The following is a 26,660-nucleotide window of genomic DNA, read 5'->3' as shown; positions in this document are numbered from 1 at the left end:
ATAACAATAATGATAATAATAATAATAATAATAATAATAATAATAATAATAATAATAATAATAATAATGATAATAATGATATTAATAATGAAAATGATAATGATAATAATAATCACAATAATAGCATGTTCTTACTACTGTTATTATCATTATCAATATCATTGTAATAGTAATGAAAATAATGGCTATGATAATGGTAATAATGATAATGATGATAATGATGATTACAATAATGGCATATTCTTACTACTGTCATAATCATTATCATCATAATAGTAATGAAAATAATGACTATGATAATGGTAATGAAAACATTGATAATAATTTGCCACTTTGATTAATCATTAGTAAATGAACCCCCCAGGGTTTCATATCAGACCATAAACTTTCCGATTGAAATTACATCTCAAACACAATCTATCTATCTATCATCTGTCTGTCTGTCTCTATCTATATATCTAATCTAACCATTTATCTAATCTATGTAACTAACTATCCGTCTACCTCTCTATCTATCAATTAGTCAGTGTGTCTATCTATACATATGTCTATCTACTATCTTTCTATCAATTTTCCCTTTATTCTTTCCTCTCCATCCATTTATCTATGTATGTATTTTTCCGTGTTATTTCTCATGTAAGACTTTTCAAGGAAAGCCAGTGTATTTGTTGCTTACAGAACAGACAAATATGAGAGATATATTACCCCCATGATACAATATGTACCAAGAGTGGATTTATTTAGTGCCAGAGAACATGTTAGTGCCAGAGGGAAAAATTCACAGACGTAATTAAACCTCAGAGTTAAAAGCATCTACAATTATGCACTTATGGTGAAGATCCGAGTTGCTCTCTGATGTATTATGACCCTTACATCATATCTTCCTCTTCCAATGTTACACACACACACACACACACACACATTTATATATATATATATATATATATATATATATATATATATATATATATATATATATATATATATATATATATATATATATATATATATATATATATATATCCCATTCGCGTCTCTTTGTTTTCCCTGCATTCTTTATGTTGCCTGTCTCCATATCTCACTCTTTTCTGTCTCTTTTCTCTTCTTTTTCCTCACTTTCTATTTCCCTCATGCACCATTCCTCTCTCTCTTTCTCTCCACTGAAGTCTAAACTACCATTCTATCTATTCTTTTGTTTCTGTTTTTCTAATTTCCTTTATCCTTTCCCATTTTTATCATCCTCTCTCTCTCTCTCTCTCTCTCTCTCTCTCTCTCTCTCTCTCTCTCTCTCTCTCTCTCTCTCTCTCTCTCTCTCTCTCTCTCTCTCTCTCTCTCTCTCTCTCTCTCTCTCTCTCTCTTCTCTCTTCTCTCCCGTCCATACATTTACCAGACATAGCGAATATAAGATATAGCAGCTGCAGTGTGTGTGTGTGTGTGTGTGTGTGTGTGTGTGTGTGTGTGTTGGAGGGGGGGGATCGCGTCTGGGAAAGATAGGAAGTTCAAATCGCTCTAGGTTTCAAAGATTTGGGCCTCCATAATATACGATCCTCAGAACTTTCCTTTCTAAACTTTCGCACTTCTTTATAACTTTCAACTTAACGTAAATTCCTCAGCATTTACAAAATCTCTTCCACTACCAGAGGAAAGAAGATGGAATAGAGGGGGAAAAGAATGGAAGAGTGTGAGATATACAGAATGGTGACCAGAGACAATGTCATAGTGGAATTAAACTCGATCATTTATCACCAAATTTTCGTTCTTGTATCATTTACCAGGAAATTATAACTTAGTTATCCAGATTTTATTCTAGTATTTACACTCTGCATGATTTCCTCACGTCAGTCGAAATATTCGTTTATCATGCAATATTTACTGTATTGTCATCACTCTAAATGAATTACTATCATACACTGCTGGTTAATTAAGCCACGGTTTAGAAAACATTCACATATCAACATTGATACTAGGATATAAATGGGATTGATTATATATATATATATATATATATATATATATATATATATATATATATATATATATATATATATATATATATATATATATATATAACATGAATTAGAATAGATATTAATGTCTACTTTCTACAAAATGCTGTATTTTTTTATGCTATGTATTGCGTATCTGAGTTGTGATACACTACACCGGTAAGGTAGAGATATCTCAATTTCTTAAAGAGAGACATATGGTAATGTTGTTAGACAGTAGATGGCAGGAGCTGACCGAACCTAACAACGCTCAATTATCTTGTCAAACAACACATAAACAAGGTGTTTACACTCTTCTGCCTGCCCTCCAAACCCCAACCCCCTTTGCCAATGCATCACAGTTTTTGGAGACTTTTTATCTGTCTTCGTCTCTCTCGTTTTGGAGGTAAAGGAAACCCAAGTTCATTTGTGGTATCTCTCATATTTTTTGGAGGCTTCTAACCCTCCCTATCTCTCCCCTGAGAGAGATGTTAGATGAGACTATCTATGGTGTATCTTGAACTTGTGAGAGACACTTTTGACCTTTTCCTCCCCTGTTGGTCAGAGTGAACTTAAGGTCACATTTTGGCAACCTGGACTCTGAAGGATCGATCTTTTCCATCTCCCTTGTTAGGGGCTGAGCCGAAATTAAGGTCAAATATGGTGACCTTTAACTAACCCCTATTGCTTGTATTCAAGCACAACTTAAGATCATCTAATGAACTTAAGATCACTGAGGCTATCGAAGATCTTTCTTGACTCTTCCTCCGACCTTACGTTGAACTTAAGAGGGTACGTGACGACTCATGAACCTGAAGAGAACTTTGAACTTTATTACCTTCTGAAATGGCATTAAAGAATAGAGTGAACTTTGAACTTTTGCGAGACCAATGTCTTTATCTTTTTTGGGATACGGGAATAATACAGTGAAAAAACATCTCAATGACCCTTAACCTTTGACCTTTTTAGTTCCTTTGACAGCGCCAGAGGAGAATTAAAAAGATGACCTAACTTTCTAGAAGGCGTGTGACCTCTCCTGACCCCGTCCTTGGCCCTGGGATTAATTCTAGGTCACATCTAGAATGCGATTCCTGTCCTAGAGAAGATAAACCTGGGATCCAGATATATTGTTACTCATTTACAGGATCCGATTCCCTTTACAGGATCTGATTCCTATTTACAGTTTCCGATTCCCTTATAGAGGGTCCGATTCCAATCTACAGGGTCCTATTCCCTTATACAAGGTCTGATTCCTATTCACAGTATCCGATTCCCTTATACAGGGTCAGATACCAAGCTACAGGGTCCGATTCCCTTATACAGGGTCTGATTCCCATTTGCAGAGTCTGATTCCTGATCTATAGGGTTCGATACCCAATTACAGGTTCTAATTAGGATCTACTGCTTCACAAGAAGAGATTGCGGTAGCTTCGCCCTAAATCTTGATTCATTGTATGGGGGAAAAAATCACTGGTGAGGGTGGTAACGCTGAAAGTGGCGTGAGAGAGAGAGAGAGAGAGAGAGAGAGAGAGAGAGAGAGAGAGAGAGAGAGAGAGAGAGAGAGAGATGATTTCTACACACACACACACACACACACACACACATATATATATATATATATATATATATATATATATATATATATATATATATATATATATATATGTATACACAAATATAGTGCATAGATGAAAAGAGATCCTTATAAATATAGTTAATTACTTGAGCAAGACTTGAATACCACAATCTGGAGTGAGGAAGGAGGTCAATGGGTAAATATATTCGAGGATTTGATGATCATATTTTCCTTCGCTCAACTTTTATGAAGAGGGATTTTATTAAGTAATCTGCGCTCCTATTTACTTAAACTACTTTCAAAAAAGTTTTCTAAAGTCGACGTTCATTAGTTTTGTGGCGGAGACTGATGAGCTGGACACGATGAGAGAGAGAGAGAGAGAGAGAGAGAGACAGACAGACAGACAGACAGACAGACAGATACAGAGACAGAGTGACAGACATATGGAGAGAAAGGCATGGAAAGATACTGAGAACATGGTTGATAAATAGAGAGAGAGAGAGAGAGAGAGAGAGAGAGAGAGAGAGAGAGAGAGAGAGAGAGAGAGAGAGAGAGAGAGAGAAGCCTGGTGTCTGCCTGCTCAGGTGCAGTTAGCTGTCTCTTTTGAATACTTTACATCAAAAATCTGATCCAAAGCTCTGGACCTGCCAGAGATCAAAGGTTTAATATCAAACTTTCACCCACCTCATATATCCTATAGGTTTGGTGAACCTCATATATCCTGTAGGATTTATGGACCTTATATATCCTATACGTTTTATGGACCCATATATCTTATAGATTTCATGACCTCATATATCTTATATATCCTAGACACTGGATGGACCCATATATCTTATAGATTTTATAGACCTATATATTTCATATATAATAAAAATTAAATGAGACCATATATCTTACATAGCCTATAGAATTCATAGACTCGTATATTTCATATATCGTATAGAGACGATGAACTTTGATGACTGTGATCTTCTTGCCCTCCGCGCCAGAGGTGGCGTCTGGTCTGAACCACTGGTCCTCCTCCTTCTCCTTCTTTGCAATTTTCCTTCAAACTATGTTATAACTGATCGTTCGAAGTCTCCTGCATGTCTCTATTGGCTTATCAAACTCTGATAAACAATACTTGTGATCAAGAAAGGTTATGCAGAAATAATACTAAAAGATTATGTCATTTTGTTGAAAAGGAAAACATAGCAATTATCCACGCGTACCGACACCCGCTCAGCGTGTTGCCAAATGGTGTTCATGTAAATACTGAACGTACGAAGCAGATAGGCCCATGATCGTTAGCCAGTGGTTTACCAGTTATGTATCTTCTTTACTGAGCTGAAACACTGATGTTTAATTATTTTGTTGTTATCATTTATACATAGAGTGAGGGAGTTCATAAGGCTCAATTTCGTATCGTTAAATCTTCATAATGCTGGTTATTGGTTGTCTTTTATTCCTGTATTTATATACTCTTTTTTTTCACGTTGTTTACCGACTCCACCACTTTGGTGGTGAAAGGTGTTGTGTTTGTGATGTTGTGACGTGTTGTGTGGGTGACACTCAGTGGTAACAACCTCTGTTGTTGTTATTGTTTGTTAGGTTTGACGTCCAGCAACCTATAAGGAATAGACACTTGAGATCAACAATGATTTCAAGACAAACAAGTCCATGGTATTTACCTGAGTGTGTAATAAGCCTAAGTACAGCCAATCACAGGACTGTTCGCTTATGACATGTGATAACGCCATTTCATCCAACCAATCACAGCGTTTCTTGACTATACACGTCATCTGGTTGGACTGATCAGAGCGAGCGTTCAGCCAATGGTATTGGCCAGCGCACCAGTCAGCAGACAACCACAGTAGCGAGGAGTCCACTCCAGCTCCAGCTACCGTACCCGCTGTCCAGTTCCAGAACTTTTACCCCAAACCAGATAGCTTAGCCAGCTGGTCCCGCCTGCCTGACAGGTGGCTCTCCCCTCAGACCCATCTGTAGCGAAGGTGGTTGTAATACCACCACCACTGTTGCCGTCCGTCTGTCCCCCCCTCGGATAGATAGCGTTAGGGGCCCCCTCTCCGCTCCCCCCCTGTCTGAGGAAGCAAGGGTATGGGTTGATACACAGAGACTCTCCCACGGTAGGAGGACCTCCCTCTGGAACCCCTTCTGCTGCTGAGGGTTTCTGGAATTCAAGCCTGGTCTTGTGGAATGTCATTCAGACACCTTTCTCTCTCACTGCTTTAGATCCATTCCTTCCCTTCCGCTGTCGTGTAGGGGCCTGCGGATCCTACGGTGGGAGTAGGGCCTGCATTCGCCCCGAAGCGCCCGTAGTGACGTGCACCTCATCTAGTGGGTTCGTGTGCGCATGAAGGGACAGCAGCAACCTACCGAGTCGCTGTGGGATTCTGTGATCGTGCAGAAGCACCCACGGTTGAGGGTCGTAGGATATTAAAGCTGTTAAGGGGAGGTTCTTCATAAAGCCTCCACAGTAAAGTACCATGTCTTCCTTCGTCTGGTGTGGGGAGGTTCTTCATAAAGCCTCCACAGTAAAGTACCATGTCTTCCTTCGTCCGGTGTGGGAGGGACTTCGTAAAGTCGCCATAGTAAAGTACCATGTCTTCCTTCGTCTGGTGTGGGAGGGTCTTCGTAAAGTCGCCACAGTAAGGTATCATGTCTTCGTTCGTCCGGTGTGTAAGGGCGGGGGGTGTTGGTTTACGCTATATAGACAGGGACGCGCGCGCGCACACACCCCAACCCCCTTGCCTGCGTCGTCATATTGTGACCCGCCAAACTAGACCCCGGGCCATGAAAGAGACCAAATCTTTGGTCTTTGATCTGACTCCCGTTCCGTACAAGACTCAGAGAGCAACTACCACTTTGACACACTGACCCTCTCTCTCTCTCTCTCTCTCTCTCTCTCTCTCTCTCTCGTCCGGCGAGGCCACCTCTGTCTCGCGGGCTCTCCCGTCTGCTCTCCCGTCTGTCTTGTGCTTTGTCGTGCTTAGCATGTGAGGAGGGGGGGGGGGGAAGTCGGAGACACTTGACGATCATTACGGTGGTTGCCCCAGAGCCCTCGCCTTTGTTGACTTAATTGCTGCCGTAACGACACCTTTAGCACAAGGGAGGGAGAGAGAGAGAGAGAGAGAGAGAGAGAGACAGACAGACAGACAGACAGAGTGACAGACATATAGAAAGGCATGGAAAGATACTGAGAACATGGTTGATGAATAGAGAGAGAGAGAGAGAGAGAGAGAGAGAGAGAGAGAGAGAGAGAGAGAGAGAGAGAGAGAGAGAGAGAAGCCTGGTCTCTGCCTGCTCAGGTGCAGTTAGCTGTCTCTTTTGAATACTTTACATCAAAAATCTGATCCAAAGCTCTGGACCTGCCAGAGATCAAAGGTTTAATATCAAACTTTCACCCACCTCATATATCCTATAGGTTTGGTGAACCTCATATATCCTGTAGGATTTATGGACCTTATATAACCTATACGTTATATGGACCCATATATCTTATAGATTTTATAAACCTATATATTTCATATATGATAAAGATTAAATGAGACCATATATTTTACATAGCCTATAGAATTCATAGACTCGTATATTTCATATATCCTGTAGAGTTTTCGAGGCCGTACATACCATATATCCTATAATTAATGTACAGACTCCTACAAACTCAAGGTGAAGAATGTGCTATATTATATAAAGGCCCCCTCTAATAGATGGTTGGAAGATCATATACATTTTGTATGATTACCACCTCTGTATGTATCTAGGATTAGAAGGATCGCCTCTTCAGAGAACCTCTCTCCTCTAAGGAATTCCTCCTGCCCCTGCTGCTGAATGTAGCTCAGCCTTGAAACTTCAGGAGCCCTTGGACAAGGAGCAGTGAGGAAGTAGGACCACGCACTACTTCAGCAGAGGCCAGAAGACACACAAAAACAGACTTCTTTCAGCTTCATTCACTCCCATGCTGTTCCAACACTTTTGATGTTTTCCCTCACAAAGCTTCGCCTAATTGCTTTCTTTTTTCTTTTTTTTTTCTTCTTTCCTCCTGCCTAATTACCTCTTCATTTGTCCCGCAACTTAATTATGAACAAGACTTTGTAAATATTTGTGTATACAGCGAAGTGATTACACCTACCTGCTTAGCCCATACACCATTTTAATCAACTAAATACTTATTTGTGTCTCTGATAAATTTAGTTAGGTGCTTGTGTTTATACACAAGCCTTCTTCATTATCTGCATATATATATATATATATATATATATATATATATATATATATATATATATATATATATATGAATCTGTTTATATGCATACTCATTTCTTTACAGAGCTTTTTATTCTGCTTGCAAACTTGATCAAATCTATTTACATTTCCTACCATTAATCCTTATTCACATATCAATCTACACCATTAACCCTCTCAAATATGTTACATATCATCCCATTTGTATGTCTTACTCTGACCAAAACAGCAACTTTGCACCATGTTGCACAGAACAGAGGTATGGTTTCATTATTTCCAATCAGTCGCTTCTTAATAAGTTCATCTAATGAGTAATTTTCGAATCCATTTTGTTATATGTTTATTCATGAGTCACTGAGTTTGAATTCCTCTGTTTTGTCTGAGGATTTTCAGACATCTGTTCCCTGTCTGTATTCTGGTAGCATTGTGTGGACACAGAAGTATATATACCATGGATGACCGTGACATCATCTCTTGACAGAGAAACCAGCTCTATGGTAATTCATGGTAACCGATTACTTTCTTCACGTCATGAGGAGTAATAGTAATCAGACCTATACTCTAACTATACCCCTCCCCTCTATAATGTCATCCATCACCAGCCTCCACTATACCCCTCCTGTATAATGTCATCCAACACCCACTATACACCACCTGTATGTCATCCATCTCCCCTCACTATACACCTCGTGTATAATGTCAAGTAATCTCTCCCTCACTATACATCTGTATAATGTCAAGTAATCTCTCCCTCACTATACACCTCCTGTATAATGTCAAGTAATCTCTCCAGTCTCCCTAATGAACTCCTACCTTACCCTTGGTCTAAAGTAGAAGCTCAAATTTGCTATATATCTTTTTTCATTAAGGAGGAGGAGACAGCTCGTTAGCTAGGATTTCTATAGCGTTCTTTGGTCACCTTGTCAAGTTTTCTGTACTTAGAAAACATTAACTTTACCTTCAACGCTGACCCAACAAAGGTTCATCACCTCATGTACAGAATCTAGATGGTAATTAGTGAGTTACTAAATAATTACAATTTTCAAAATCTTCGATGGGATTTTCTTTTTCACCTTTTCCACGAAGGAAGTGACAGATTAGCGTATAGAAAAAAATCTATTAGAGTGATGGAAGGTCGTTAAGAGAGCGCCTTTAAAGAAAGTACCATCAAATTTCACAATTGATTTAGTCTCATTATAAATTTTTTATCTATCTCTACACAGACCGGATGTTTCATAAGAAAATCGTGATTTTTTTTTAGTAAAATTGCTGCTTTAAAGAACGTGTAAGAAATAATTAAAGAAACTCATAGATTTCCATGTAGCGTTCATAGATCTGAAGAAGGCATATGATAAGGTTGAAAGAGATGCCTTGTGCAAGGTCTTAAGAATTTGCGGAGTGAATGGAGAGCTGCTGGAAGCAGTGAAAAGTTTTTATCAAGGAAGTAAGGCATGTGTACGAGTAAGAAGAAAGGAGAGTGACTGGTTCCACGTTAAGGTTGGTCTGCAGCAGGGGTGTGTGATGTCCTCATGGTTGTTTACTTTGCTTATGGATAGGGTGGTGAGGGAGGTAAATGCGAGAGTCTTAGAAAGAAGGGCGAATATGCAGTTGACTGGGGATAAGAGGGCCTGGGAAGTGAGTCAGTTGTTGTTCACCGATGATACAGCACTGGTGACAGATTCGAGTGAGAAACTGTAAAAGCTGGTGACTAAGTTTAGAAGTGTGTGTGAAGGGAGGAGGTTGAGAGCAAATGTGAATAAAAGTAAGGTTATTAGGCTTAGCAGGATTGAAAGACGTGTTAATCAGGGTATGAGTTTGAGTGGAGAAAAATTAGAGGAAGTGTAGTGTTTTAGATATTTGGGAGTAGACATGACAGCGAATGGAGCCATGGAAGCAGAAGTTAGTCATAGGATAGGGGAGGTGGTGAAGGTTCTGGGAGCGCTGAAGAATATGCAGGAAGAGAGATCGTTATCTGGGTGGGCTAAGATGGGTATGCTTGAAGGATATGGAACTGTGGTTTAGGTGCATTATGCATGAGAGCTAGATATTAGATGTAAGCAAATGCTGCCTTTCTTCACTGGTACTCGGCGCTACCTCACTAAAGTGGGAAGTGGCGATCAATAATGAATATATATATATATATATATATATATATATATATATATATATATATATATATATATATATATATGTACATATATATATATATATATATATATATATATATATATATATATATATATATATATATTAGAAAGCAACCATAAAATTCTTACCTTTGAAGATTTCTCTTACATATCATTTCATTAGGTCAATAGATCAATTTCAGCATAAAAAAGACTTTATTTCTAAGACAAAACCTTTTCCAATATACATAAGCATTTTCTGGTGGATTACGAATTTCTTGCATGAGTACATCAGGGATGACCCCACGAATTGGCCAGAGACATTGGCCATCGCTTCACTTCACATATGGTCAGCAATTTCCTCAACCATTTCGTCGTCTTACCAAAATCATTTTGGTGTTCGGTTGTATAACTTTGGAAGTTGTATCAGAATCGGTGCACATCTCGGTTGACAGCTTACACAAGCATCGTATTCCTAACAGTTAATATTATGGACGCAGGCCACTCCAGGGACCCAGGTAAAGGCAGGTGAGAATGCTCCAGGTTTTACAATAATCCAGAACACATGACCGAGTTTTATCACGCCAGAGCTTTTGACTTTTCACGTCTGAATGAGCTCAAAGCCCGCGGAAAACATTGCTCAATTCCCAGCTGCATATTATAAAATGTGTTCCAAAAACTGTTCACGAGTTAAACCAGTAAACACAGGGATATAGAAAACGCTAAAAACCAGAGCTGCGATTCACTGGTCCATCATTTGATTTTCATTACCAAAGGCAATATGCTTCCGCTCCAGGCAGAGTAGAGGGAACAGATGAGAATATATTACACGTACCTTGTGTTACACACGACATAATGATTAATCTAGAGAGCCAAGGTAGAATGATTACTGATTGATCTGGACTACAAGTAGAAAGTCTTAATACCTTGTGTTATAAGTGAGACAATAATAATCCAACTACTGACCCGAGGGATGAATAACATCATTAATTAGATTAATTTTTACCTGTGATCACCTTCCCACTCCCCCTCGTCATCTATGTTTTCAGGTAATCAATAATCCAAGAAGAGAAGGGTGACAGGTAATTAGCTTCGCTTGGGGAAACAAAAGTATCGCTGCAGAAGTGTAATTAACCATAGCTGCTTCCAGCAGGTCCTGGAACGCCTTTGCGCTTGTGGCGCACAAGAGAAGTATAAGGGAAGGACCTTCACATTATATGACGAGCAACGTGTATATAATGTCTTTCGGGTATCAGAAATGAAAATAGCAATATATGATCTCTCATGTATATCTTCCCCGTTTGCTTTGTCTATTACAGGCATTCTCGCTTACCTGTTGTCGGTATGAATTTTGAGGCTCACTTATTCGTCGAGTTCAGCAGAGTCGCAAGTCTGAATACACAACAAAAACGTCAACAACTTCCCGCATCCCTGATTCCCGTTTTCCTCCTGCGAGTCAGAGAAGTGTACAGAAAACGCTTTGAAGTGAGGATCTCTTCCTTTACAGACGGTCTCTCCAAGTGTCTTGAGATATTACAGAATAAATTTGCGATCGTTTTTCGAAGCTCTGTGACTGGTACTGACCATATTATTTTGTGGAGGTAATACAGCATAGCTGAATGTGTCTCATAGTTACTGTATTTTACATGTACCATATCTAATGTCCTTTTTTATCTAGTATACATTGTATTTAGTATATACAATATCTGATATATATTTTTCATACAATATATACTACATCTACTATATTTTGCATTCAGGAATTATTGTATCTCTGATCTAAGAAAGAAAGATTCATTTCCTGTATCTTGATCCATGACGCAAATAGATATCTCGGACGCTCTCTCTCTCTCTCTCTCTCTCTCTCTCTCTCTCTCTCTCTCTCTCTCTCTCTCTCTCTCTCTCTCTCTCTCTCTCACAGAAGCGGAGAACACACCTAGACTCTACACAACAAAGCACTAATGAGGCATGGAATCCTCAGACATCCTTCAGAGAAGAGTAAGAGATTTCCCTCAACCATGTGAGACACAAGAGTCAAAAGTACCGAATGTATTGAACTAGAACTTGACACATTTTGTGCCGATCTGCATACCTAGTGTGGCCACCAGAGCCAGTCAGAACCAGGACCTGAAGCCAAGCTTCTTTACTTTCTTTGATTGGCCAATTACAGCTAATTCCAGCGAGACAGCCCTACCTGAACCTCTTCCTCACACACTGTTGTGTCTGAACAGGACAAACTTCATCTGAATTACTTTCAGTGTTACCGTTCCGTCAAGTTAAGTCATTATACCTGCTTTCTTTCATATGATGGGACGTTCCAGCCCTGACACTTGACCACTACCACAAAGGCGTTCCAGGACCTGCTGGAAAAGGCTATGGTTAATCACACTACCACTACCACAGTGGGTTCCAGGACCTGCTGCAAGCAGCTATGGTTAATTACACTTCTGCAGCGATACTTTTGTTTCCCCAAGCGAAGCTAATTACCTGTCATCCTTCTCTTCTTGGATTATTGATTACCTGAAAACATAGATGACGAGGGGGAGTGGGAAGGTGATCACAGGTAAAAATTAATCTAATTAATGATGTTATTCATCCCTCGGGTCAGTAGATGGATTATTATTGTCTCACTTATAACACAAGGACATTAAGACTTTCTACTTGTAGTCCAGATCAATCAGTAATCATTCTACCTTGGCTCTCTAGATTAATCATTATGTCGTGTGTAACACAAGGTACGTGTAATATATTCTCATCTGTTCCCTCTACTCTGCCTGGAGCGGAAGCATATTGCCTTTGGTAATGAAAATCAAATGATGGACCACTGAATCGCAGCTCTGGTTTTTAGCGTTTTCTATATCCCTGTGTTTACTGGTTTAACTCGTGAACAGTTTTTTGGAACACATTTTATAATATGCAGCTGGGAATTGAGCAATGTTTTCCGCGGGCTTTGAGCTCATTCAGACGTGAAAAGTCAAAAGCTCTGGCGTGATAAAACTCGGTCATGTGTTCTGGATTATTGTAAAACATGGAGCATTCTCACCTGCCTTTACCTGGGTCCCTTGAGTGGCTTCCCTCCATAATATTAATTGTAAGGAAACATATGTGGAAATTTATTTTTCCAATGAGGTCTCTCTCTCTCTCTCTCTCTCTCTCTCTCTCTCTCTCTCTCTCTCTCTCTCTCTCTCTCTCTCTCTCAGGATATGTGGAACCGGAAGAGAAAAACGCAATATGAATAAAAAGAGAGAATTTAGACCTCGTCTTTCTCTTGACCCCAAACAAAGAGACTGGTCATACCATGTGTCGCGGCCCATTTTCATTCTCTCTCGTAAAGAAAGAAAAAAAACGCAATTGGATGTTTTACTCGTGTTATGGGAAGGAGTTTGAAGATATATTTACCGCTAACTTTTACGCCCGCCACACTTGTAAGTGTTTGTTCATTTGATGCTGTCGTGGTGGGATGGTCAGTATCAATATTCGTTCGAGCCATCTACCTGAGTTTGATCTTAGATTACGTCATGTGTAGCCACTATGGAATACACTGTTTACGTCGATAGATGATTTCCAGTTATTTGTGAGGTCTTACTAGAGAGGTTAATGTTGTGTTTGTTGGTTTCAAGTGTAACTGCTGTTCAGACGAGAGAGAGAGAGAGAGAGAGAGAGAGAGAGAGAGAGAGAGAGAGAGAGAGAGACAGACAGACAGACAGACAGACAGACGACACACAGACTTAACAGACAGACTGTTAGACCGTCAGAGAGAAAGGCAGACAGCCAGACAAACATGTAGATAACCAGAGAGCAAAGGAGAAGACTAAGAAAAACAAAACTAAACACAGACCAACACCCGTAACAGAGCCAGACCAACGCTGGTAACAGAGCCAGACCAACGCTGGTAACAGAGCTAGACTAGCACCCGTAACAGAGCCAGAACAACACCACAAACCAAACCCTACAACTGTTCCTAGTAATTACAACTCTAGTTCAAGGTCATTAACCAGAAATGAGATTAATTAGTTCCTTTGATGGAAGGCGGCAATCAATTTTGTCTCCACCAGTATATATATATATATATATATATATATATATATATATATATATATATATATATATATATATATATATATATACATATACGCAAAAAGCTATACATATTTTGAAAAACGTGCGAGAAAGCTGCAGTATTCTTATATATGCACAAATCCCGAAGCTTGTGCGTCAGCAATACACATCCCTGTTAAATATGTAAAGAGAGAAAGAGAGAGAGGGAGAAAAAGAGAAAGAAAGAAAGAGGGAGTGAGAGTCCTCTATCACATATTCAAAAGGTACAGTATTGTGTTTCAAATGCCATCCTGAAACATCATCTCTCGTTTTCTATATTTATGTATGAGACGGAGGGAGTACTACTCTAGAGCCAACTGGACGTCTCCAGGTCCCCCACATCCGACCAGCCCCGATACAAAGGACGACGTCCCTCACCTCCTCCCACTCCTCCTGTAATCCTGAGCAGGATATTACCTGGCATATAACCTAGGAAAGCGAGCTGGGGCAGTCACATATCCTTGGCTACTCCTGTAACCAGACAATCATACAGAATGTCTTGATTGAAGGAGTTTTGTATCAAGACCTCCCAGCACAAGCTGTAATGCTCCTCTGTGTATTTCCTCAGCTGTTGGCTGGGTCGGGTGTCTGTGATGAGGAGAGTTTTGGCGAATATGACAGTGCCGATGGCCGGATATTGCGTGGTGATTCTCCTGGGATTTTTATGTCTATCCACATCCATCCACCTCCATCCATCTCCTCCTACACCAGTCCTATTCCATCCACATTCATTAACACCCATCTACATCGATCCCAGACTATCCACACGCATCCATATCCGCTTATAGTATGCTCCTATCCAACGTCTATCCACGCCTGTCAAGATGGCTGCATGGTCCTCTGTGTTAGGACCTTAATGATCCATCATGCTATGTGCGTGCAGGTGACCTGTTTGCCGAGTCACGACAGGTCACGGGCCAGGTCAAGTGAAGTGATCCGGGTCTACCAACTTACCAGGTACAACAGAATTGACCCAGGTCAGGTGAAGTAAGCCAGGACTGCTAACTTGCCAGGTTGGGTCAGGTCAGGTGACAAATCTATCAGCTCGCCAGGTCATGACAAGTAGTGGGTCAGATCAGGCGAAGTAATCCAGGTCTGCTAGTTTGCCAGGTCACAGCAGGTAATGAATTAAGGCAGGTGATGTGACCTAAGGCTGTTGGCTTGACAGGTCATGAGGGAGGTGGGTCAGGTCAAGAAGAGTGACATAGCCTCTCTAGCGTTTTAGTGTACACGGGAGCGAGTTAATTGACAGGAAAACTATTGTGTTTTAGACAAAGACAATTCAGTAGGTTAAAAAAAAATTATATTTTGAACAGTGGCGATATGAGAGGGAAATTATACAGACATATTTAGACAAAGTTGATTTTGTCACCATGAAAGCATTGACATTTCAGATGCTGGTGATGAAATAGATAGAATATATATATATATATATATATATATATATATATATATATATATATATATATATATATATATATATATATATATTAGACGAAGGCGATCGACGTAATCAGACCAAAATTGGATGCCATAGATTCTAGTTTAGAACAGTTTGAGTTATCGTGTCTTATCGTCCCTTGTGTAGATAAAGGATCATCGAACAGGCTAACGCTACATTCAAACCCATTCGAATTTATTCCAGTCCATCTGGTAGAGTCTACTAGGATCAGAGTCCCTCTATTAGAATCTGAATCCAATTGAAAGAATCCGTCTAGCATAATCCGTTCGAATCCGTCTCGTAGAAAAACACTTCTAGACCAAAAGGGGTTTTGTCTCGGCAAACATCGACTATGCAAACACAGCTCAGCCATCGTGTCTCATTTCAAATTGCCACAGTGTTAGAAAAAGATATATCAACATTTGAATTAAATGTTGGGGGGAAAATATATTAATGTTAACATTGTAGTTGTGGGAATTCGTAAATTTACGACCACTCACCGGAAGTCATCCACATGTGTTAAATGGATATTTACCACTCATTGTTCCCTGCTGGCGAAATCATTCGGTGTTTAATGAGTCAGAATACAGAATGAGCTTAAAGCCATTATCCATTTCACTGGCCTGATATAAATCTATATCTCTATATCAATTCATTTACCTATATTCGTCTGTGTTCGCTGTGTCTCCCGCGTTAGTAAGGTAGCGCCAGGAACTAGGAAAGGAAAGCTGTGGTCGCACACCTCATCTGAAACCATATCTTCTACAACATTGGTTTTCAACAGAGGTTTCATCTAACTCAAGGTTTTCGCCAGCATCCACCCATGGCTCCCACAAGCATCCTTCAAAGTTTACGTAAAATTCTGTAATGAAAAAGTAATATGGATGCCCAGTCCTTTATAATCTATCAATGGCGGTCTTTTAACTTGATCTTGGCTAATAGGTGAAAGAAAATTGCTCACGAAACCATAAGATCTTTCCTTCAGAAAGAAGCAGAATGAATGAATGCAGAAGCGGAATGAATGGATGAAGAAGATCGGGTTTTACACAGACAACACACCTACCTCACACGTTCCTCGACCAAGAAATAGACTGAAGAACATTAAATCATAGACTCAAGCTTATGCCATTCGAATCCATTAACGACACCTCTCTAGAAGGACACCAGACCCTTAGAATGGACCAGACTTGGGAAGGGAAGGAACATTTAGACCATTACTGCAGTCTGTGTGGATTTAGGTGGATCATTCTCACGGCAGGAGATGTGGATGATTATGGATTTTAGTTAGAGGATCAAATCTGACGGATGATTTTGTTAATAATCCAGCGTATATGGATCGACCTGAAGGAAATGATCCACTTCAGAAATGAGGTCCACTTCAGGACTACAACAATATGGAAATGTTCCGGAATATATTCCATCCCAGTATACTTGTGATATACTTCTTTACGATATGTTTTGTGCAGAATTTTACCTTAACGAAGGTAAGGAAACCTTCTACGTGTTGGGCAATTATCTCGATAAACACCCTTATAGCCTTTTACCTAAAGTCCCATTTTCGGATGGAATTACATTCCTTCTAATTCTTTTCCTCTAAAAATCACCCTAACATTTTTTCTAACATTTCTAACCTTCACGACTATCCACATTTTTCTAACATTTCTAACCTTAACGACTATCCACATTTTTCTAACATTTCTAACCTTAACGACTATCCACATTTTTCTAACATTTCTAACCTTAACGACTATCCACATTTTTTCTAACATTTCTAACCTTAACGACTATCCACATTTTTTCTAACATTTCTAACCTTAACGACTATCCACATTTTTTAGCATTAACGACAGTCATTTCATACCTACGAGTGCGTTTATAGCGAGGGGAATTTTGTGAAAAAATAAATTGCAGTAAATAGATATTAATGGGGTCGTAAAGAGCAATATAATCATTCCGTAAGAGGCCATAGGAGGCCATAGGAGGCCATAGGATATTGATATGACTCAGTATTAATCGATATGGGAGACCTCTGGCCATATGTCAATACGGCAATAAAATACTGATGAATTGCCATGGGCGTTGATGTGTATTTGCCATCCGTATATTTTTTTTTCCGCAAACAGCTCTCTCTCTCTCTCTCTCTCTCTCTCTCTCTCTCTCTCTCTCTCTCTCTCTCTCTCTCTCTCTCTCTCTTAAATTCCCGTACTATAATGCCCTAGAGCATGGAGAGAGAGAGAGAGAGAGAGAGAGAGAGAAAGAAATTAACATTTTCCAGACCAATGCACACAGGAACCTAACATCTAACCAATCTTCATCTCTCTATTACTCATTTATACCTGAGTAAAACAGGGGACACACACAGGTCGAGGTAGAAACCAGCTGGGGTCGAACTCTGCAACTTTTGGGCCGACAGTCAAACGTCTTTCCTTTATAACCACTCCGTCATCTCTCAGTAAATTCACTAATACACTACGTAAGCAAAAGATCCCACACTACCAGATAACAAAAACACAAGTGAATAGATAAATTTCTGCACTCCTTATGAATTTCTTTTAAGTTAAAACCGTAGACAGAACGTATAAGATAACATCAGCTGAAATCGAGAGATGTTTTATCTATATTTTTCTGCGTCATCTTTTATCTTTGGTTAAAGAAATGTGAAGTACTTACCAAAGGGCCGTGAGAGTGTGGCACTGGTGTCCAGCCCAGCAGGACACAGGAGGCTGGGGCCCAATTCAGTACATGGGTCTATTACTAATATTACTGATGGGTTTTCTACTCTTCCTGAGAGTCAGTTCTACGCACACACACAACACATATACAAGCACACCATATACACATCCATGATCAAAGGCAGAAATACTTATAATTAGCTTTGTTATCTTGTGTTTCTAAGGCGTCGCACTTTCAGAAACAGAGGCAAAGAAAACCGCCCTTGATGTCTCGCATTTTTTCAGAGGCAACAGAAGAAACTACACTTTATAAGAGACGGAATTAATGACCCTTAGATCAGACGCAAATTCCAGCAAGTATCGAGATCCAAAACAGGAGACGTGTAAGGCAAAAGAGAGGAGGAGATGAAGGCGTTTCCCTGGAACTACCTGGAAGTCACGCGTCCTTCCAGCCAGAGCCCTTCCCACGAAGGACAAAGGATCCTTGCCCTCCCTTCTCGCTCTCTCTCTCCCTCCCTCACTTGCCCTCGCTCCTACTGCTAACAGGACCCGCCATCACAATGAATAATCACCACGACATATTGTCCACTCGAACTCAGAACTATGGAACTTCGAGGTCTCTGCCTTCTCTGGTCTTCGCTGCAGACAGAATAAAAGCCATTAATCCACCTTAATCACTCCTTAAGCCCTAATCCATCTTTCCAGCCACTAACCAACCATTCTACTACCCAGTCCTGATCATCTCGCCACTTCCTACCAGCAAAGGGCAGATGGGGTCAATGTTTGTCCCTAATTAGTGGGTGTTTAATTACTGCTACACACAACATTCATCTAAAGATGTGTCTGCCTCGTGGTTATTTTGCTGCTGGTAACCATTAGATAAAGCATACATACATACATACATACATACATACATACATACATACCTACATCATACATACATACATACATACATGCATACATACATATATAATTACGTGCATCCATGCATACCTACATCATACATGCACACATACATACATACATACATACATAAATACGTACATACATGAATACCTACATCATACATACATACATACGTGTATCACCCCACATGGACTACCAGCTCAGGTAGCTGTAGCGGTACGCATACCACCAGTGTGGTAGCGCAACCCGAACAACGAGGAAGCTACACACTTGAGAACATAATCCTGTCTTTATTATAAATCTAATTAAATGTTTCCCTCGCTCCTGTGTACACCTATCGTCCGTTCGTCTTTGTAACTCAAACTCATCTTTTTTTTCCTGTTTTACTGCATCACTGAACCGGAGAACCGTCTCGCTGCTCCGTCTGGCTTCGTATTACATCCTCTTGGCTCAGAAAAGGACATAGTTAGTGGAGCTTCATTAATCAAATCCACGTCTGGCAATGTGATAACTACTGATGTACAGTCTTCTGAGTGTACAGGTGTCTAGTTAGTACATCTTGTGTGTGTGTGTGTGTGTGTGTGTGTGTGTGTGAAGTCTTGGAGAGGCACTTACACTTCTAAAGACTGTTCTATGCATCAGGGACGCACTTAAGTGAGTCTTGTGTTACTATAAGTGTTTTTTAGAGTTAGTTCTAGAGGCTAAGGTAGGCTTAGAGAGGTCATTCGATACTACATTATTACTACATGATGTGATCATAACGCCTGTTCATGAACCAGACTCATATGATAATGATTCGTATGATAATGATTCGTATGATAATGATTCATATGATAATGATTCATATGATAATGATTCATATGATAATGATTCATATGATAATGATTCATATGATAATGATTCATATGATAATGATTCATATGATAATGATTCATATGATAATGATTCATATGATAATGATTCATATCATAATGATTCATATGATGATTCATATCATAATGATTCATATCATAATGATTCATATGATAATGATTCATATCATAATGATTCATATGATAATGATTCATACCCTCGTCTCGTACTGAACAGACTGTTCTGTGTAGATAGATAGATATCCATTCTGAAGGAATCCTTCTGTGTAGCTAGATAGATAGTCATACTGAAGGAATGGTCCTGATGTAGATAGATTTTTGTAATAGAATTTTCTTGATTTAGATAGATAGACACTTGCGCTGAACAGGCAGTTCTGATATAGATAGATGAATATAGATAAGTAGATATTCGCAATGAATAGACGGTTTTTGATATAGATAGACTTATTCACTCTGAATACACGATATTTGATATAGATAGATAGTAGTTTGCACTGAATACCTTTTATTTGATATAGATATACAGATATTCGCACTGAACAGACAGTATTTGAAATATATAGACATACTCACACTGAATACACGATATTTGAGAGAGAGAGAGAGAGAGAGAGAGAGAGAGAGAGAGAGAGAGAGAGAGAGAGAGAGAGAGACAGACAGACAGACAGACAGACAGACACAGACAGACAGATATTCGCACTGAATAAACGGTTCTTATATAGACAGACAGATATTCGCACTTAATAGACGATGTTTGATATAGACAGGCAGATATTCGCACTTAATAGACGATATTTGATATAGACAGGCAGATATTCGCACTGGATAGACGATATTTGATATAGACAGACAGATATTCGCACTTAATAGACGATATTTGATATAGATAGACAAATATTCGTAGTGAAGAGAGTATTCTGACAACATCAACAGGACCCTTTGATAATATTGACGTTGTGAGGAATCTTCTCCATTTCTTGTGTGTGTTAGTCAGTCTTGCATCATTACTTAACCCTAAGACCGAGGCTCAGTCTGGCTTACTTTGACCTGAGTTTGGATTACCAGGATGGCTGGGTGATATACTCCCAGGGCAAGAAGGGATCACGAGAGACCCAAGCGCCTGCTTATGTATTTGCATGCTGCTTAAAGGTATATGTGTAAGGGGTTTGGTAGCTGATGGTAACACTGTCTTAGTTCGATGGTTCCATTCTACTAGGATGGCTCGATGCTCATGGTCGGCATGACTGTATGTGAGGGACGTAGCCTCCGTGGTGTAATGTTCCTGACGCCCGGGGTCCAGGGCATACGTTCGAATCCTGGTTACGGCAGTGGGTACATAGTCAACCCAGCTGTTCATCCTACTCTAAGAGTTGGTTGATGAAATGGGTACCTGTCTTACGCTAGTATATATATATATATATATATATATATATATATATATATATATATATATATATATATATATATATATATCCCTGGGGATACGGGAGAAAGAATTCTTACCACGTATTCCCTGCGTGTCGTAGAAGGCGACTAAAAGGGAAGGGAGCGGGGGGCTGGAAGTCCTCCCCTGTCGTTTTTCATTTTCCAAAGAAGGGAACAGAGAAGGGGGCCAAGTGAGGATGTTCCCTCAAAGGCTCAGTCCTCTGTTCTTAACGCTACCTCGCTAATGCGGGAAATAGCGAATAGTAGAAAAAAAAAAATATTGATCGTAGGAAGATATATGGGTCGACCATATCAATCCTAAAATCACTTGATCATGATAATCCATGAAACATAACAAGATAATCTTATAATCATCCTGGAGGAATCGGAAATTAACATTTGCCTTTGTAACTAAGTCTTACAAGTTTCTCCTAACTTCCTCTCTCTCTTAGGTATTAGGGAAATTAACTTTGACAGTTTCGTCAGGGTGTATGAAGTGTACGTCATTCATTGGTTGTACATCACTATGACATTTCAAAACGATCCTCCACAATGATAGGTACACGTTGAACAATTATAAACTTATTTTTGGTCTATAGAGAGAACATGATTGAATATTTTTTTTCTTTCATCAGATCACCAATAACACGTGCGATTAATCCTCAAATTAATCCAACAGGGATTACAGTAATCCCTTAGATTACTCCATCCAGTGCAATTTAGATCCATAGTTTCCTCTTTGAACTGCATCAATCACATGTATATATTTATCCACATTGCTGTTCATCATCATTGAATTGACTCCTATAAGACATGTAGTGGATCACACACACACACACACACACACACACACACACACACACACACACACACACCACACACACACACACACCACACACACACATACACATACACACACACACACGCCCACACACACACACACACACATACACACACACACACACACGCCCACACACACACACATACACACACACACACACACACACACGGCTTCTGAATATAATAATAGTCTTCATCAAACTCTGGCTAAGGATTAATGTATTAGAAATGTATCTTAGAAAATGTATCATTTACATCAACGACCCATATCCAGTGGGGGGGTTGGGGGAGGGGGGTATTGTATAAGTATTCTATCAGAAAGTTTATTCTGTCATATATATGTAATACTCATCTTTATCATACTTGATCGCCATTTCCCGCGTCAGCGAGGTAGCGTCAGGAAACCGACAAAGAATGGTCCGTCCACTCATGTGCACATATATGTATATACATAAATACCCATACAATCACATATACATACATATACATATCAACATAAACACATTCACATACATATACACAAACATATACATATATACACACATGTATACACATGCGTTCTCCGTAATAGTATGAATACAGGATCAGTCAGAATACACTCCTCTGATCTGCAGTTTTTACGGCAGGAAAAGATGAGGTGATTTCCATAAGGTCTCGTGTCCACCAGGGACTTGGTGAGGGTCGTACCTGTAGCCTTGTGTGCCACCAAGAACACTCTATCATGTGTGAGGTGATGTACACACTGATCTATGTGGCTCAGGTGTATCATTATGTGGTAAGGTTTGTGCTGTGTAGAGGGGGAGGAGGGAGAGGGAAATGTGTGTTTATGAGGTAGATGAGGAATGTACGATCTCTCTCTCTCTCTCTCTCTCTCTCTCTCTCTGCCTACTGCCTTGGAAACATCCGCTTTGCACGAGAGAGAGAGAGAGAGAGAGAGAGAGAGAGAGAGAGAGAGAGAGAGAGAGAGAGAGAGAATATGCGTTCGCTTCCTCCACAAAAATGCGACAGAAAAGGTGACATTCCCTGATGAAAGGTTTATGCGAATCGTCCTTGATGCTTCCATTCTCCTGACGAGATGGTGGTTGAGATTGACAGATGGGCGAGTTGATGGTACGAGGATAAATGGAAGGTGGAATTGCTGCTCCAGGTTGATGATGGGTCGTGTTGATGGTGCTGAAGATGGTGAAGGGTCGATGTGATGACGAGGTTTGATCTATGATCGATTTGATGGCGTGCAGGTTGATGGAAGGTTGAGCTGGTGATACAGAATGATAAAGGGTCGAGGTAATGGGAGGGATTGATGACTGTCGATCTAATGGGGCATAGGTTGGCGATAGATTGACCTAATGGGGCATAGGTTGGCGATAGATTGACCTAATGGGGCATAGGTTGGCGATAGATTGACCTAATGGGGCATAGGTTGGCGATAGATTGACCTAATGGGGCATAGGTTGGCGATAGATTGACCTAATGGTATGTACTGTCGACAGGTCGAGTTTAGGATATAGGTTGTCGACAAGTCAAACTCTTGATGATGGAGTGTGACAGATCTTATCAGCAATATAAATTAATAACACGTCCCAAAAATTCTTGAATACTGACGAATCTTGGCAATGGTGCTTCAGAGAATATCATGAATATCTGAGGGTGGATAACCACATGAACATCATTCATGATAACCATGAACAAAATGATATATGTCCTTCCCAAGAGAATATTCATGTAACTAAACATTTTTTGCGCATTCTACCAATCCATATCGGCACACGTATACTGTTCATATCTTTGACTTTCTCAATGTCATATTTATTTCATGTTATGTTATTTCCATTCGTCGTTCTTACCTCGCATGTACCTGTATGTATAAGATTAAAATGCAGATTGAATTTCGGTGTCATCGCGTTATATATCATAGAAATCTCATCTCATGATTTTTTTTAGAAGATAACCTCACATTCAGACGCACATTTTTCCCTCATCTGCTCTGTCTAAAGTAACTTGTGAATATAAACTTAAAAGATTAACTTCTAACCTCACAAATACTCATAAGAAGAAGTTGACTCAATGCTAGAATAGTATTAACATTTTTCGTAAGTTTAGGGGTGAGTAAGACACTGTGTAGATATAAGAATCGGATCCTATGAGAGAAACAAATAGCTAAAAGGAATTGAGAGTGTGGAAGTAGGTATTGGTGGAAAGATGAAAATAGACATTACTTACAGCTATAACTTTTTCATTCTTTCGTGGATTATAGACACATAAGTGACAAACCAAAGCTTTAAACATTTTCCTGTACAATACGTTTCACATACACAATGTGAAACCTCTCAGATTATATGAAATGCATTTCGCTATCATTTTCTATCTACATCTCTTTCTTTCCATGGATGGTATCATACGTATATTTAGATACACTTTTCCAGTGTAATCATTCATCTGTAATCACTTTTTCTTGTAAGATGAAGTACTGCTACTTTCGCAGGGTCCCATCTCTTGACCTTTCCCTCCTATCATACAACTTTTTGAACTTATTAATACTTTCCTACGTTCATAGTACCCTTACTTTAGGTATTTCATTCATCCTTTACTCTAATACTATGAAAGTAATTCCTTCACTTTAACTAGAAAGCGAAATGTCACCCATTGACATGTATATACCTCGCTCCATTGTTCTGCCTCCAGGCCAAAGGTCACTCTCGGTGCGTCAGGTAGATGATAGGGTCATGGAGAGGACCTACCTGTGAAATGGTTGAGGAGGAGTAATGAGGCCAGCAGGACGCTGGTTATTTGGTTCTTCATGGTTCCTGAGGCACTGAGACACTTGCTGGTGTGTGTGTGAGCCTCACTTCTCGTCCACTTGTGTTTGATCTTCTCCAGTTCCCTTCTTTATCCTCCTCTCTTTTTCTCTCTCTCTGTTTCTCTTCGTTCACTCCCCTCCACGGAATTCTCCAAGCACTGGAAACTGACGTCTCCCTTCGACACTTTCCCCCCAACTTGAGAGTGACCCGACTCGAAGTCAAATAGGTCCTCTCTCCCTTCGAGGACGACCTCCACAATCAGTCCAGCGAAGATGTATGGACTGTCCTGCGCCTCGCCAACTCCCCTATAAACTTTTCTCTTTCCCGAGTTGGCGACCAAGTGAGTCACATTCTAAACGACACTGCAACGTTTTTGTAATCGATATTATTCGCATTATTTGTATAGATATAAACGGAAAAGATCCTTGATTTCTATTTCTCCTTAGTGGTCTTTTTTCATAGAGTGGATCTATATCAATTAAGTATTTTTTTACGTCATCATGACGTTGTAAGACTTATTGTACTCAAATGAATGTGAGAGTAATGATAGAGTCGAGTGTTTTAACAAACTATCAGCGAAGAAACTCAAATTTTCTTTCCACAAGTTAGTATCTGATAACCTCTGAAGTCTTGGTGCTTTCCTCAACATCTATCTTCAGCAGAAACCCCTGAGGTGTATAATCTACCTCAAGGTCTTTCTTCAGAACAAGAAAAAAAAAAATCTATAGTACTCAGGTTCTGTGAGAGAGGCAACACAGAGCCACGCAACACACGTCCGTCCTGCCCCGCTGTTGGCAATGCACTGAAGCGCGCGCTACTGCCAAAGCCCCTCTGGGTTGATCTAACCAGAAGGACCCCAACGAACACGGTCTTGCAGCACCTTCCTGGCAAATTGTTCTCCTGGCGAACAGCTCTGTCGTCGACTGCCCTAAGATAGCCAACAGTCCAGACAAAATGAATATATATATGTATCTAGTGTGTATAACTATCATATATATATATATATATATATAAGATTGTTATATCGAGCCGACATCATATACGAAATTCATGACAGACCGAAGAAGTGTTTAGGGAAGAGAGAAGAGTCGTGAGAAGTCATGTGGAGAACGTAAGTGAAGATGGAACAGTTTCTTTGAACAACAGTTAGTGATTTTCTTGAATGACACAGCCATGCATGATCGAAACACACAGGATGCGTGAACTGAAACTGTATGGTGGTCGAGAATGTTGAATGGCTGGGGCCCCACGAGTGTAAAACTCCCTCCCCGTACAGTACAAATGGATACTTCACACACACACACACACACACACACACACACACACGCACACATACACGGTTCGTTCCTCAATGGTCTGCGTGTCATAGCATTAGATATATATTTGCCACAGGAGCTGGGGTCAGCCCAGCCCACAGTAACTCCTTCAATACCCAAACTTATTTTTTGATTAAGTAATGGACCTGACCTCCCCCTCACCATGTAGAAAACGAGCCTCACCTCCTGGTAATTCCTTGTAAGTACCCAACTTACACAAGGTTTTCTTAAGTATTTGCGTTTTCATTTTTTTTTAGGAAATACTTACAACGAAACTTCGTCATATGACGGAGAATAATGGTTCCAATATCGTATTATTCTGAATGTTTTGCATGTATTGGGATCATTTTTTTC

General features: G+C 39.8%; 1 protein-coding gene across 1 annotated transcript in view; it reads right to left on the bottom strand.

The window, feature by feature from the left end:
* Positions 1–26,188, bottom strand: part of LOC139766433 (uncharacterized) — a 111,568-nt gene extending 85,380 nt beyond the window's left edge. The window contains exon 1 of the mRNA XM_071695118.1: positions 24,931–26,188. Within this exon, the coding sequence (XP_071551219.1) occupies positions 24,931–24,991 (61 nt within the window). The 5' untranslated portion in view covers positions 24,992–26,188. The remainder of the gene's footprint in view (positions 1–24,930) is intronic.
* Positions 26,189–26,660: the final 472 nt, after the last annotated feature.

This window comes from Panulirus ornatus, chromosome 57, assembly GCF_036320965.1.
Source record: "Panulirus ornatus isolate Po-2019 chromosome 57, ASM3632096v1, whole genome shotgun sequence".
Classification (NCBI taxonomy): Eukaryota; Metazoa; Arthropoda; class Malacostraca; order Decapoda; family Palinuridae; genus Panulirus; species Panulirus ornatus.
The sequence above is the reverse complement of the archived record's forward strand: the minus strand, read 5'-3'. Positions and strand labels throughout refer to the sequence as shown.